At 53.7% G+C, this 15,122-nt stretch overlaps 1 protein-coding gene and 1 non-coding gene across 2 annotated transcripts; one reads left to right on the top strand and one right to left on the bottom strand.

The window, feature by feature from the left end:
- Nucleotides 1-3,234: 3,234 nt before the first annotated feature.
- On the bottom strand, nt 3,235-4,986 carry RNF222 (ring finger protein 222). Its single transcript, XM_059668219.1, has 2 exons — nt 4,808-4,986; nt 3,235-4,195 (listed from the first exon to the last, which is right to left on the bottom strand). The coding sequence occupies exon 2, from the start codon at nt 4,166-4,168 to the stop codon at nt 3,530-3,532; it is 639 nt and encodes a 212-aa protein (XP_059524202.1). The 5' UTR covers nt 4,169-4,195; nt 4,808-4,986; the 3' UTR covers nt 3,235-3,529.
- A 3,281-nt stretch (nt 4,987-8,267) lies between these two features.
- Nucleotides 8,268-8,408, top strand: LOC132219502 (U4 spliceosomal RNA). The gene has a single exon (XR_009449498.1). It is a non-coding gene; the product is annotated as a U4 spliceosomal RNA (small nuclear RNA).
- Nucleotides 8,409-15,122: the final 6,714 nt, after the last annotated feature.

The raw sequence follows: 15,122 nt of genomic DNA, 5'->3' as shown, positions 1-15,122 counted from the left end.
CAGAAATAGCCCCCTGGAAGTTAAACACCAACATGCACTCGGGAATATAAGCCGTCTTGTTGCTTTGCCCTGCAGTTGTTAACTGATCAACCCCTTCTTCTTTTTTTTTTTTAAATATATTTTATTGATTTTTTACAGAGAGGAAGGGAGAGAGATAGAGAGTTAGAAACATCAATGAGAGAGAAACATTGATCAGCTGCCTCCTGCACATCTCCCACTGGGGATATGCCCGCAACCCAGGTACATGCCCTTGACCGGAATCGAACCTGGGACCTTTCAGTCCGCAGGCCGACGCTCTATCCACTGAGCCAAACCGGTTTCGGCGATCAACCCCTTCTTGTCTCTACCTTCCACCCTGTTGTAATTTAATTTAGGACAGCTCAGAATTTTCTCCTTATCAAATGGGAGGTGGCTGTGGTGTGTGTGTGTGTGTGTGTGTGTGTGTGTGTGTGTGTGTGTGCGCGCGCGCGCAGGGGAGGAAGGGAAGAGTAAGAGTCTACATTTAGCCGCAGGCCTCCACCCATCTGTCTGCCTTTCCATCTAATGGTGTTTTCCTGTAGTGCCCTGACCCCAGGGTAGTTGCTTAAAGCAAAAGGTTTTATTTGAGGAAGGGAAGGGAGGGTAGAGAAGAATAAAATCAAGCACATTAAATGATGGGGCCCAAAGGAATCCATAGGCACTTAGGAACACTGAGAACATTAAACTTTTTACCTCGTTCCTGGGGTGCCTGGTAAGCATAAGATGTCACGCCTCTAACCGGACAAACCAGCCGCACACACAACCGAAGCACAAGCCGGGTGGCAGCTTTCAGTGTTCCTGGGGCCGGCTCCTCGCCCGGCAGCGGGTGTGTTCACTGCAGAGATCTTTGGCTTCTAATATGATGTTTCAGTTTAATTTTCAAATAAGTCATATGTTTACTTGGTTCAAAAATCACAAAGTGTTAAAGGAAAAATTCCCCCTCTCATTGCATCATTTTCTCTAACCCTTCCACCACTCATCGCCTAGTTTTTTGTGTCTTTTCCTAAGTTCTTTATGCATGAATAAGCAAGTGGGGATGTAACTTCTCATTGCCCCACTTTCTACACACATTGTAGGGCCTGATAACCAGGGTTCCACACCTTGCTTTTTCCCGTCGGCCACTGTATCCTGGAGCCTTTTCATGTCAGTTCATAGGCTTCTTCCTTGTTCTTTGAAGTTTTACAGCCCGTTCCATTGATTGGCAGGTCGGCTTTCCCCGGTGGTTTGTTATTGTGAACAACTGCCATTACGTAACATGGTGCCTGTGTCACTGCCCGTGTGTGCACCTATGTCTGTAGGATACATTCCTAGATCAGGAATTGGGGGGTCAGCCTGGACATTTTGACAGATAATGTCAAACTTTCCATCCTAGGGGCTTTGTCAGCGTGCATGCCCACCACCCACCTGCTTCTCCTCAGCTTGGTCAGCTGCGTGGGCTCTGAGACTCCCGGGTCTGACAAGCTAATCGGTGAGAACTGGTCTGCCCGGAGAATGTTCATTTGCATCTCCTTCACAAGTGTCTTTCCCACCTAAAGTGAATGAGCTTAAAAGTCCGAGCTCTGGAGCTTCCCACCTGCATTTGCAATGTCTCTGGAATCTTTGAGAAAATATATACCTTTATTTTTAAAAATAGCTTTTGACATTCTTTGAAAATAAGAGGCGTGCCATCTACAAGCCACTGCTGGACAATATGAACACACGACAGGTATTTTGAAATTAAGTTTTGACAAACAACAGAATCTAAAGTCAGGTCCCCAGAAATTCATGACACTGTTGAAAGCAGCCTGGCCGAGTTTGGTAAAACAGACTCGTTAGAGTCTTTTGTAAAGGTAACATTTGTTTTCCTGTAATAAATATTTTCCCCGCGGATCCAACTGTCTTCCCCAAACAGCACTATGCTCTTCTCGGGTCTTGAAAAGAGCATCCGGAAGTCCACGCGTGCTGAGGCCAGCCCTCCCCGTGTCCCTGTAGCATGGGTCCCACTCCCTGGCGGGCCCCAGAGGACCACCGCTTGAGGAGTCTGGGAACTCGGTCAGAGGCAGCGTGCTATTTCTTTCCCCCCAGGGAGCCAACTGCCCAGAGAGGTATAGGTTGTGGAGGGCTGGCTGTCGGCACACCTGGACTGCGAACAACCACCGGTTTGAGCAAATAGCTGGAGGTTGTTTTGGTTTTAATCCTAAAATGAATGGAAGAGTCCGGCCCAGTGACTTCTGGGCCTTTGTAAACAGAAAATAGTTGTTTCCGAATGGCTTGCTCCCTAGTGGTCCTCATTAGGGGTCCCCAGCGCCGTCCAGGGTGGGGTCCCCAGGTGACGAGGCCTTGCCCCGTGGCTGACAGCACCTGCGGTTCAGGATGCAGTCGAGGCTGTGGTGTCCCTGACAAGCACATCTGTTGTCTTCCCCACCCTTCCTCACCCAGCCCAGCCTGGGAATCCACCTCGGAAACTGGCCCGGCTGGTGTGGCCTCTGATGAGTGGTTGGGTCATGAGGAGGAGGCCTCGGGCTGGGAGAGGTGGGAGCCCCAGGGGTTAATGTGCCCGCATAGTTCGCAGCTGATTCAAGTCTCGGCCATTACGCTTCTGCACTCCCCGTCTTCCTGTCCATCCTTGACAACCCAAGACTCCACCTGCCGACCCTTCCTCGGCCCGGGAGGCGTGGGGAGCGCTCCGGCTGTGTGCGCGGCCGTTCTGCTGGCCTGGCCTCTGTCAGCAAACGCGTTTCCCAACGTGGCCCCTGCTCCCAGGAAGACCTTCATCTGTTCCCCCAGAAACCCTGGCCCCAGCCTCTGAGGTCAGCTACTTCCTCGGGGAGGTCACCTTCCAGGCTGGCGATTTGGGGGTCCGGCTGTGAGGGTCAGGGGTGGGCGCTGAGATTCTGGGGAGCACGTGTGCTTTGGGCCCCTTCTGTTTGTGAGAACAGACTAGAGACTCCTGGGTGGGAGTTCTGACCCGGCCGCGTCCTGCCATCGGGCCCCCATCCAGCAGAACTCCTTGTCCCCGCGAGGGAGCCCCACCTGCTTCAGGTGGGTCACCCGGCAGGTGAGCACACCCCAGGGCTGGCCGCCCCGCGAAGGGGCAGCACCCGTCTTCCCACCTGGCCCGGCCCCGGCCTGGAGGGAGGAGAGAGGCTCCTGGGCTGTCTCTGGGCACTGGCTTCCATCGCACGTGTGACCCTGACCCAGAACCGGCAGTTTCCGTTTCTGTCTAGAGCTCTCAGGTGCTCAGCCCCGCTCTGGCCAAGATCACCGGCCCCAGCTTCCCCGTCATGCCCGACCCCGGCTGGGAGCAGGGGGCTGGAGGCCAGGCGATGCCACACACCTCCAGTGAGCACCATCCTGATGCCCTCCCTCTGCTCCCCTGTCCCCTCCGCCCGCCTCACCTCAGGGCCTGCGTCTGCCCTGGGGCCCCCTACCCCGCCCAGGCCGTGGCCAGCCTGCGGGGAGGGCCGGTGGGGCAGCTTCCAGAGTCGCCCTCAGGCCGGGCCTCGCTGGGTGGCCCTGCAGGTACCTCCTCTCACGCCTGCTTCCTCACCAGCAGCACCCAGGGCAAGATGGCAGCGACCACCGCCACCACGGCGATGAGGGTGATGAGCAGGAGGGCCCGGGAGCGGCAGCAGAAGGACCGGGTGGAGCGGGGCGCTGGGGACGCCTCGGAGAGCTCGGCCAGGCTGCGGCGCGGGAGGACGCTGTCCTGCTCCCCCAGGGGCATCCCGTGGCGGCTGATGATGAAGATCTGCGGCTCCCGGGGCAGGCTGGGCAGTAGGTCCAAGGGGAGCTGGGGACTCTGACTGGGGGACGCCCTCCAGCCGGGCTGGGAGCCGGCCGTGGGGTGGGGGTGGCCCCGGGCGCTGGCGGCCGGCGGCCCAGGGGGCAGGCCCGTGGGCACCGCCAGGGTCTGGGCGCTCTTGTCCAGCATGGAGGGCCAGCGGGAGCTCTTCTTGCTGAGGAAGGTGACGTAGCGGCAGATGGGGCAGACGATGGACCTCTGGACCTGCCCGTCCACGCGGGTGGAGAGCAGGTACTTGACCAGACAGTCATGGCAGAACACGTGGCCGCAGCTCAGCGTCCGGCTGGCGCCCTCCAGGTCGCGGAACTTCTCGTAGCACACGGGGCACTCGCTGCCCGAGCTGTCCTTGCTCTCCCCTTCGGACATGGCCGCTCCGGGGAGGCAGGGCCTCAGCTGCGGGTGGGAAAAGCCGTGAGCGTTAGTGCCACTGCCCCCTTCACTGCCCACCCGCACCCCCTTCTACACCCCTGCTCCCCTGCTCCTTCCCTTTCTCCTCGCCCCCCCCCCCTTCCCCTTCCCCTTCCTCTCCTGCTGCTCCTCCTCAGTGGCCTGCCTGCATCCAACCAAGACCGAGAGCGGAGACCCTGGGGAAGAGACCAGGGGTGCTCCTGGAAGCGGGGCTGGGAGACAGAGAATGGCGGTCCCGGCCCGGCCACCGCGGACTCTGGAGCGAGGCGCGGAGTGTGATGAAGGCGCAGCCTCCCTGGCCCCTCGCCTCCCGCCTGACACGCACACAGGGTGAGGTCACCGCACCTTCCTGGTTCCTCCCAGGAAGTGAAGGCGGGAGACCCAGGTCCCAGGGGGAGCGGGTGGCTGCGTGGCCGCTGCCCCAGCCGCAGTCCAGGCCCCAGTGCGGGCCTGTGCCCCAGGGGCTGTTTTCCAGAAAAGCCTCTGCTGCCCCTGTCTCCCGCTCAGCGGCTGCCCGATCCGCTGGTCTGGGTCCAGCCCTGGCGGCATTCCTCTGTGCCGCGTGCGGCGGTTTTGAAAATAAAGCTCAGAACTTACACATCCAAACGCCTGCAGGCCGCCTGCGTGGCCAGGTCAGGGAGCCGTGGGCTCATCCTCCGCCTGCCACAGCTCAGCCATTCGAATGCCGGGCGGGCGGGCGGCCTCGGAGCCGCTGATGCCCCTGGGGAGGCCGCGGTTCGTCCTGCGAGTGTGTCTGGTCTTGTGAAGGCCCTGGGAGCCCCGCCTGTGGGGAAGGACATGAGTGCTAAGCGGCAGGGAACTGTTTTAAACCAAAGGTCCGAGTCACACGGAGGTACAATGTGGGTTTTAAATATTACCTGGGCCCTGACCGGTTTGGCTCAGTGGATAGAGTGTCGGCCTGCGGACTGAAAGGTCCCAGGTTCGATTCCGGTCAAGGGCATGTACCTGGGTTGCGGGCACATCCCCAGTGGGGGGTGTGCAGGAGGCAGCTGATCGATGTTTCTCTCTCATCGATGTTTCTAACTCTCTATCCCTCTCCCTTCCTCTCTGTAAAAAATCAATAAAATATATTTTTAAAAAAAGATAGGCAAGAGAATTAAAGCAGAGAGATGAGAGGATGCTAGGGGAAGAGGACTTTGGAGGTTATTTAGTTAAATCTAGTTTGTGGGTTTGTTTTTTTAGAAAGAGTGGATGGGAGGGAGAGAGAGAGAGAGAGAGAGAGAGAGAGAGAGATTGGTTGGTTGCCTCCCACAACTGCCCTGAATGGTGCTGGGTATTGAGCCTGCAGCCAAGGTACATGCCCTTGACTGGAATCGAACCCGGGACCCTTCAGCCTGAGGGCCCACTCTAACCCCTGAACCAAACTAGCCACGGCAAATCTAGCTTTATAGGTCCAGAGAGGAGGGAGGAAGGGAGAGAGAGAGAGAGAGAGAGAGAGAGAGAGAGAGAGAGAGAGAGAGAGAGAGAGAGAGAAGCTTCCGTAGATGAGATAGAGAGCATTATTAGAATCAATTAATAGATTGAATAGATATTAGCCGCGTCAGGAACACCGTCCTCTTGGGATCAGCAGCGGCGGGAAAAGAGACTCTTCCATGTGAGTTTGTGAAAAGGTAAAAGGGGTTCACCGGATGGGAAAGACGGCCCCCTTCCTCCGCCCCGCGGCGGGAGCGGCGTGTCATTGACGCCCTCCTTCCCCCCGCCCCCCCTCCCTCAGCCTCTCTCCGGCCCCTCCCTCCTCGGTCCCGCCCCTTCTCCTCATTTCACTTCGTACTGCACCCTGAGTTCCTCTCGGGGGCCTGGACGGCTGGGGAGCTGGGGTGGGGAGGGAGAGGGGAGCAGGAGGGATGCAGGGCGGCTCTGCGGGCACAGCTCGCCGGTAACAGCGCCAGGCGTCCTCCGCCGCCGGGAGCGGAGGCTGGAGGCGCCCGCGAGGTGGGCCCAGAGCGGAGCTAATAATAGATAATTACAGCAGCGACTGTCTGTTGAACACTAATTATGTGCTTGGCATTTTGCGTTCCTTCCTCATTTAGTCCCGACAACTCTGGGAGGTGGGTATTATCTCCATTTCACAGATGAGGGGAGGAGGCTGGGGCTGAGGCTAAGCATCTCGTTCAAAGTCACACTGCCAGCTCGGGGAGCCCTCTGTGTACCGCTGCCCCCCCCCCCCCCCAGCTAGGGCCGGTGGGGGGCCTGCCAGACCTGGGTGCAGGGAGTAGATGAAGAATGGAGAGCAAGATGGCAGGCTAGGCTGTCCCAGCCCTCAGGCCTCCACAGAGACACTGACCTAACGAGCATCCAGGGATGAAAGCCCCTCGCCAGAGCTCCCCAGTCCAGGTGTGTACATTAGATGGGTACAGTTTCGTTGCATGTCAGTCAGACCTCACTCAGGAAAGTGGTTTTAAAAACCGAATAGATGAAGACGCATCCGTGGGAAAGGGGCTGCCTACAGGTCCCTTCTCCGAGGGACTCTCTACGGAGCTGCCACTCCAGCGCCCTGGGAGCCAGGGGAGGGCCAGGGCCAGCCCGGGGGAGCTGACCTCAGGAGGCCCCCATGCCCAGCTTCACCCACAGCGGCAGCCCATTGTGAGGACTGGTTGGGGTGTCCTCAGCCCCCGGACCCCCTCCTCCCCACCTTGGGACAGTGAGCCTGTGAGGCAGAGGCCCTATAGTTTCAGCTATGACCACTTCCCATCCCAAGACACTGCACACACACACACACACACACACACACACACACACACACCCTCCCACACCCTGCATCACTCCAGTTCGGTCAGGAATCTTGCCAACCTCCGCCTGGATCCTGCTCCTCCACCCCCCGCATTGACCCCCCCAACCCTGCGCTGGGTCCCCAGACTCACTGTGGCTGAAGCCAGGAGGAGCAGCAGGCACCTCTCCGCCCGCCCGGGGCCTCGGTAGGCAGATCCAGCGCCCAGAGGTGCCGGCAGGCAGCACGTCCTCCTGCTGCTGTCACTGTGACAGCCGCCGCCGAGGCATTCCTGAGGACTGAGCAGGCCGGGAGGACAGCGCAGGAAGTGAATGTCACCCAACCCGTTTGAGGCCAGGAGGCTCTTGGCATTGCCCAGGGGGTTGGCAGCTGCTGGAGTCACGTGATCTGGAGGCTGCGAGGAGGGGAGCCCCTGGCTGAGGAGGAGCCCGGGGATGGGGGCTCTGGACAGGCAGAGGGTCTCACAGGAGGCAGCGACCCAAGCAAGACCTTTGACGGAGGCTCCCCAGACGGGTCTTCCCATCCCAACAATAAGCCAGTCTTGTTCGCAATCTTCCACTCTCCTGGACTCATTTCAGTGGTCCTCCCCCCTGAACTCCCCGCCCCACCCAGGGTGAGGGGTCAGATCAACCGCAGGAAGGCTCTGATACCCAAAGTCACCCTATATAATAAAAAGCTAATATGCAAATAGACCGAATGGTGGAACAACCAGAACAACGGAACAACTAGTCACTATGACGTGCGCTGATTACCAGGGGGCATGTGCGGAACATGGCAGGTGTTGGCCGCGGTGGGATGGTGGAGCAGGTGAGCAGGGGCGCCAGACCAAGGTGGGGTGCCGGTTGCTGTCATCGGGGCGAGCCTCTGGTGGTTACTGAAAATTCTTTGCCCAGTGCCAGTCTCGATCACTTGGTGCCATCGGTGGGTGCAAGCGGCGGCTTCGGGCCCTGATCACCCCTGGGGGCTTCTCTACCTCTCCCTGCTCCTGAGGGGCAATTGGGGCAGCAGCCACCACTCCCACCCACTGACAGCTCTGGCCCTGCTTGCACCTGCTGCTGGCGCCAGCCCCAATGTTGGCAGATAGGGGCCATGGCAGCAGGGGCCGGGTGGGGGTGTGGAGGATGTGCCCCTGTGCCCACCGCAGCCTTGCGGTCCACAGTTCCTTTCAAGGTGCACGAATTCGTGCACTGGGCCCCTAGTATACAAATATTTGAGTGATGTGCCTATGTGTAATTGCCATTCATCTAACGCTCGAAGAGGCTCTGAGCTCTAAAAGACCAAACACCACTGAGATAGAGAATAGGGCAGAGCTTTGCACAGTAGCAGTACCGTAGCCAATGAGGTTTATCCAAGGTGCAATTATTGCTAATTGAAAACTTTCCCAATACTCCACCGTGACGACGTGAAATATAGTCAGCACTGGCAATTTTTTAATGGTCTCTACGGAGACTGAAAAAGAAGAAGAAGAGAAAAAAGAACTAGGCAGAGCCTGACCGGTGTGGTGTTCTGGTCAAGGCACATGCCTGGGTGGCGGGCTTGTCCCTAGTGGGGGGCGTGCAGGAGGCAGCCAATCAATGATTCCCTCTCATCATTGATGTTTCTCTCTCTCTCTTCCTCTCCCTTCCTCTCTGAAATCAATACAAACATATTTTACACACAACAAACAAACAAACCCAGAATTATTTTTTAAAAAAAGAAAAAGAATGAGGCAGAGTAAGACCAACGAATTAGAAACACACGTCTGCATGGCAAGAAGTCCCTGGCGTCATGTGAAAAAGAAGTAAGTTTCAGAACAGTCTGTATAATATGATTCTATTTATAGAGACGATAATAGCATGATCATTTTTATAGAGAAAAATCTGGAAGAAGACTCATTAAACTTGATACTAGTTGTCTCTAAAAGGATGTTCTAACTTAAGCATTCCTGTGACATTTGAATTTTCACTCTGAATGTGTCTTTCTTTCATGATCAGAAAAAGAAAAAAATCAAGACGAAGGGTAGGAGCAAAGCCAGGCAGGCTGGAAACCATCTGGGGGGATTCTCTCCCAGTCCTCTGGGCACTGGGGGCCAAGTCATCAAGAAATTGGTGTTCTGTCCTGCTGGTGTGGCTCAGTGGTTGAGCGTCGACCTGTGAACCAGGAGGTCATCAATTCCCTGTCAGGGCACATGCCAGGGTGGCGGGCTCGATCCCCAGTGATGTGGAGGAACAGCCGATCAATGATTCTCTTTCATCATTGATACGTACTTCTCTCTCTCTCTCTCTGTCTTTTCTGCTCTGAAATCAATTAAATAAATTGAAGTTGGTTTTCTTCTGAAAAAAAAAAAAAAAAAAAAAAGGAGGTTCCTGGATCCAAGGCACAGCCAAGTAAGAGTGTGACCCTGTAGGGTGACCCAGGATGCCCCCCTCCCCCACCTACCATGGCTGCCTGGAGGCTGGTAGGGGAGGCAGTCAGGGCAGTGCACTCAGCCACCTCGCTCAGGACATGGAGATGGCTGGGTACCAACTGCTGTGACAAGTCTCTCTAGTTCTTTTCCCAGGAGCTGAATCTGAGAAGTCCCAGACCATCCTAGATTTAGCAAAAAGGAATGCAGGCTGCCCAGGTGTCGAGTGTGTTTCCCTCCACGTCCCGCGTGGATTAGGGTTCGGGATCTGAAAGAGGAGCCGCACACAAATGAGAGAGAAAAGAGACAAGAGACAATTTGGAAATGTTGGGGAGCCAGGCGGGCAAGTCCAACTCAAGGAGAGGGACTTCCACTCATGCTCAGGCCGCTCCAACCTTTTATTGATCTGGGGTAGCCCTTCGGTAAGGAGATTTCAATGACACACAGATTAGCTCATCAGCAGACAATTTCCAGAAATAGGCAGAGTATCTAATCAACAATAATCAACAAGGATTTACATGAGTATCTAAGGAATTAAGTGAACTAAGGTGGGGATGATGCTTCAGCTACCATTATCTAGATTAACTGGGGGGTGCACAGCTCCAACCTTTGCTAGGGCCCCAAAGGTCACTAGCTTTTGGGGGTCTCTACTCTTCTCTGCTAGTGAAGATAATAGGTAGACTCTGACACCCGGGAAAATTTGTATTTCAGATAAACAACAAATGACTTTTAGTATAAGTATGCCCAATGCAATTTTTGGGATGTAATCATACTAAAATATTACTCGTTGTTTTATCTAAAACTCAAATTTCACTGAGCATCCTATGTTGTTTTGCAACTCTAGTCCCAGAGAACTCCCAACTTTCTCTCCTTCCATCAGCACCACGCCCCCTTGACGGCGTGGATCATGACTCCGCCTAGGGCTTCCTGGGGGCCCCTGAAAAGGAGGCCCAGATACTCAGCTTCAATGCGCCTGTGTCCCTGGGTAGGCACAGCCTGCCTTTAGACTCAGACTGATGTGATGTGATTATGGAGTAATAGGAAATTCCTGAGGCTCCCAAACCTTTCCCACCAGCCTGCCATGAAGCTTAACTTCGAAGACTACCTTGAGTATATAAATATATGTTATCATAGTCTGTCATGGTTTTGTGTCCCAAAATTGGAATTCCACTTTTAAAATTATATATAATGTCTATGTCTATATGTACACACACACACACACACACACACACACACACAGAAACTTAGCGGAGAGAGTAAATATTCAGCTGGAGAAATCTCAGCTTGACTTCATCAGTTGGGTCTAACCATCTAAAACAGTGGTTCTCAACCTTGGCTGCACATCGAATCACCTGGGAATCTTTTTAAAATCCCGATTTCTGGGCTTCATCCTCCGGAAATTCTCTTTCTTTGTTATGGGGCGGGGCCACAACATTAGTAACAAAGAAACAGAATTTCCGGAGGATGAGGCCCAGAAATCAGGATGTTAAAAAGATTCCCAGGTGCCAAAACCGGTTTGGCTCAGTGGATAGAGCGTCGGCCTGCGGACTGAAAGGTCCCAGGTTCGATTCCGGTCAAGGGCATGTACCTGGGTTGCAGGCACATCCCCAGTGGGAGATGTGCTGGAGGCAGCTGATCGATGTTTCTCTCTCATCGATGTTTCTAACTCTCTGTCCCTCTCCCTTCCTCTCTGTAAGAAATAAATAAAATATATTAAAAAAAAAAAAAGATTCCCAGGTGATTCTAATGTGCAGCCAAGGTTGAGAACCGCTAATCTAAAAGGTGCTGAGGGAAGGGGACGTAGGCTGTTAACTTTTTTTTTCTTGTTAATCCTCACCCGAGGATATTTTCTATTGATTTTTAGAGAGAGTAGAAGGGAGAGGGAGAGACAGAGAGAAACATCAATGTGAGAGAGACACATTGATTAGTTGCCTCCTGCACGTACCCCAACCAGGGCCAGGGAACCTACAACCAAGGTATGTGCCCTTGACTGGAATCGAACCTGAGACCCTTCAGTCCACAGACCGATGCTCTATCCACTGAGCCAAACCGGCTAGGGCTAGGGCTGTTAAGCTTTGACAGGCAGAAGGGAATTTGTACTCAGAGCATATGTTGATTAGCCAGAAGAATTTATACTATAGGATTTGATAGTAGGGATCTCTGGGAAATTGAGATCAGTACACAAGCACTCACAAGTGCTGTGTATGTTTATATAAAGAGAAAGTGCCACGGACCTTTGGGTAAGTTACTTAATCCCTTTGTGCCTCAGTTGCTTCATCTGAAAAATGGGGACAATAATGGAGACCCTATTGGTCTATAGGATTGTGAGGAGTAGATGAATGGATGCAAATAATGTTCCTGGAACCACACCTCTGATGCATTAAGGCAGTGGTTCTCAACCTTCCGAATGCCGCGACCCTTTAATACAGCTTCTCATATTGTGGTGACCCCCAATTTCATTGTTACAAATTGAACATAATGAAAGCACAGTGATTAATCACAAAAACAATATGTAATTATATATGTGTTTTCCGATGGTCTTAGGCAACCCCTAGGAAAGGGTTGTTTGGCCCCCAAAGGGGTCGCGACCCACAGGTTGAGAACCTCTGCATTAAGGTCTCCAGCAACGTTATCTACCATGATCATCACTGTCTTCGTTGTCATCGTGGTGAAAAGAGAAGGCTGAAGAGAGGCGACAGGGCTTGGATACCTCCTACGGGCCCATCTGGGCCTGGCTTGGGGGATAAAGTGTCTGTTGCAAATCCCACCACCCATTCTATAGTGTCCTGTCTTTCTCCACAGGACACGGGTGAATGCTCGTGTACTGAGCTCAATTTGTGCGAAGAGGACAAATGCAGTCTGACTGGTGTAGGACTAGTTTTACGGCTCAGGGAGGGCCGGCCCGAGTGGCCTCTGCCCCATTCAGGTCACTCTGCGCGTTGTGTCCACTTGTGGGGTCACAGTAGAGGTCGTGTTGCTGAGGCACTGCAGCATGTGCTGGACGTGAGGCCAGCGGGCATGGGGATGGTCCGGAGACCATTTTGGACCATAAGATAGACCTGCTTAGGAAAGGCCTCTCTGAGGGGGGAGCGCCAGGCCAGGGGAGAACCGGCGGAGGCGGGCTGACCCCCGGCTGACTGCAGGCCTGCCTCCTGCCTGGGCTGAACGGCCAGGCCAGGATAGAAGTTCCCAGATCCACGACCACCTGCAGGACCGACGGAAGATGCAGATGTCCAGGCCCTGTCTCAGGACTTAGCAGGCCTTAGGAGGGGCCTGAGAAACTCTATGTATATTTGTTTATTTAATTGGATGGATCGATGAGTGGATTGATATGTGATAATGCAATAACTGCTGCTAAAGGTGGAAATGAAGAATTGGATATGTACATTCTCATTGTAAAATTCTTTCAACTTTGCTGTATGTTTAGAAATCGTCACAGTAAATACTGAAATAACAGTTTAATTTCTTGAATAAGTAATACATTAAGGTGATTGAAAAAATAAAAGGGCCGCCCTAGCGGGTTTGGCTCAGTGGATAGAGCATTGGCGTGGACTGAAAGGTCCCAGGTTTGATTCCAGTCAAGGGCACATGTCTGAGTTATGGGCTCGATCCCCAGCAGGAGGCAGCCGATCAATGGTTTGCTCTCATCACTGATGTTTCTATCTCTCTCTCCCTCTCCCTTCCTCTCTGAAATCAATACAAATATATATTTAAAAAATGAAAAGGCCCTGGCCAGGTGGCGTAGTTGCTTGGAGTGTAGTCCTGTACACCGAAAGTTTGAGGGTTTGATCCCTTATCAGGGTGCCTATGGAAGGAAACTGATTGATGTTTCTCTCTCTCTCTTTCGCTCTTCAACTCCTTTCCTCTCTCTTTGATATCAGTGACATATCCTCAGGTGAAGTTTAAAAAACACACAGCAAAAACATATTCTCGAGTGACGATTAAAAAAAGAAAAAGGAAAGGTGGTAAAAGACCTGCAGTGAAGATGTCCCCCCCTTCCTCTCCCCTATCTGCCTGTTTCCTATGCATCCCCAAAAGGCAACCACTAGCCCACACCCATCAGAAAACGAGTGCTGGTGAGAATGTGCCGAAATTCTAACTCTTGTGCACTGCTGGTGGGAATGTAAAATGGTACAGCCGCTAAAACATTATGATGGCTTCTCAAACAATTAGAAATAGAATTACCATATGAGCCAGCAATTCTACTTCTGGGTATAGACCCAAAAGGATTGAAAGCAGGGACTTGAATAGATATTTGTGCACCCAGGTTCATAGCAGCGTTAATCACAGTAGTCAAAAGGTGAAAGCAATTTGTATCCATCGACAGATAAATGGATAAACAAAATGTGACATATGCTTAGAATGGAATGTTATTCAGTCATCAAAGAGAAGGAATTCTGACACCTGCTACACATGGATGAACCTTGATGGCATTGTGCGAAGTGAAAAAGGCAGTGACAAAAGGACAGATACCGTATGGTTCCACTTACCTGAGGGACCCAGAGTAGTCCCATTCATAGAGACGGAAAGTCGGGTGGTGGTCGCTATGAGGGACGAGGAGTGATTGTTTAATGGGTACAGAGTTTCAGTCTGGGAAGAAGAGAAATGCTTTGAAGATGATGGAGGTGATGGTTGCACAACAATGTGAATGCATTTCGTGCTACTGAACTGTACTCTTAAAAGTGGTTAAGATGGTAAATTTTTATCACAAATTTTAAAAAAGGTAACCACTGCCACTGGTGGCTATTCTTGTGCATTTTACTTCTCTTTGTATTTACTGAAAGGCAGTGCACCGCATACGCCCTGTGCCTCTTGCTTGGCTACTGGACACCACATCTCGGAGCTTTCTCCTGTATCAGCACATGACGGTCTGAGTTTTTTTAATCCAAGTGGTTAGCATCCTCCCAGGTCTGGCTTGGGAGAGGGCTGGGGCCTGGGGCCTGGGGTAGCTGGGATACGCGCTCCTTCCTCCAGGCGGGGCAGAGGAGGGACCAGAATCTGAGGCAGCTCCTTCAGACAGAGACACCCCCCCCCATCTTACAGTGTCCCCTGTAGCATTCTCCACACCAGCATCCCCGGGGGGAGGGGGGTCCCGCCAGTCCTGGCTCTCCTCCTCCCCAGGGAGGGGCTCTGGGTGTCCAGCAGCAGGGGCCTCCACAGCTCTCTGCTCCACTTCCCTCCACCCCCTGTGGGGACAGGGTGGGGCAGCAGGCAGGCTACCCTAGAGCATAGAGTCACTCATGCATTCAGAGCCTTGTGCCAGGGCCAACAGTTTAATAAGGCTCAAAGCGAGTTACCCCAAATATCGAAGGCAGAGGAAGGTGGGGCAGGGGAACAAATGTGGAGCCAGACACAGCAGGCTGGGCCCCGAGGCAGTGGAGGGCAACAGAGGCGGGGAAGGGAGAGAGGGAGAGTGTGAGGACGGGTCAGTGCTGACCTTTGCTGGGGCAGAGGCTCCTGGTCCTTTTCCATCCCTGCCGTCTGTGAAAAGACATGCGAAGACTTTCCCACCTGCGTGTGCTCCTGTGGGGCGCGCGTCACTGACCAGGGCGGGGGCGGGGGGAGTGACGTGTGTGGCTTGGAGACAGGAAGCCGTTGCACTGACTGTCCATATTCGGCCAGGAGAGCCCAGGTCAGTCCTGGCTCAGGATGAGATGGAGTCACACAAGGAACCGTGTGTGTATGTGCGGGGGGGAGGGGGCACCTGTGCACAGTCCTGGTGGTTGCAGTTAAATGACATCCATGGGACAGGAGGTGGCCATCTCCCTGCCACCGATGTG

Source organism: Myotis daubentonii, chromosome 16, assembly GCF_963259705.1.
Source record: "Myotis daubentonii chromosome 16, mMyoDau2.1, whole genome shotgun sequence".
NCBI lineage: Eukaryota > Metazoa > Chordata > Mammalia > Chiroptera > Vespertilionidae > Myotis > Myotis daubentonii.
This window is presented reverse-complemented; position numbering and strand designations above follow the sequence as displayed.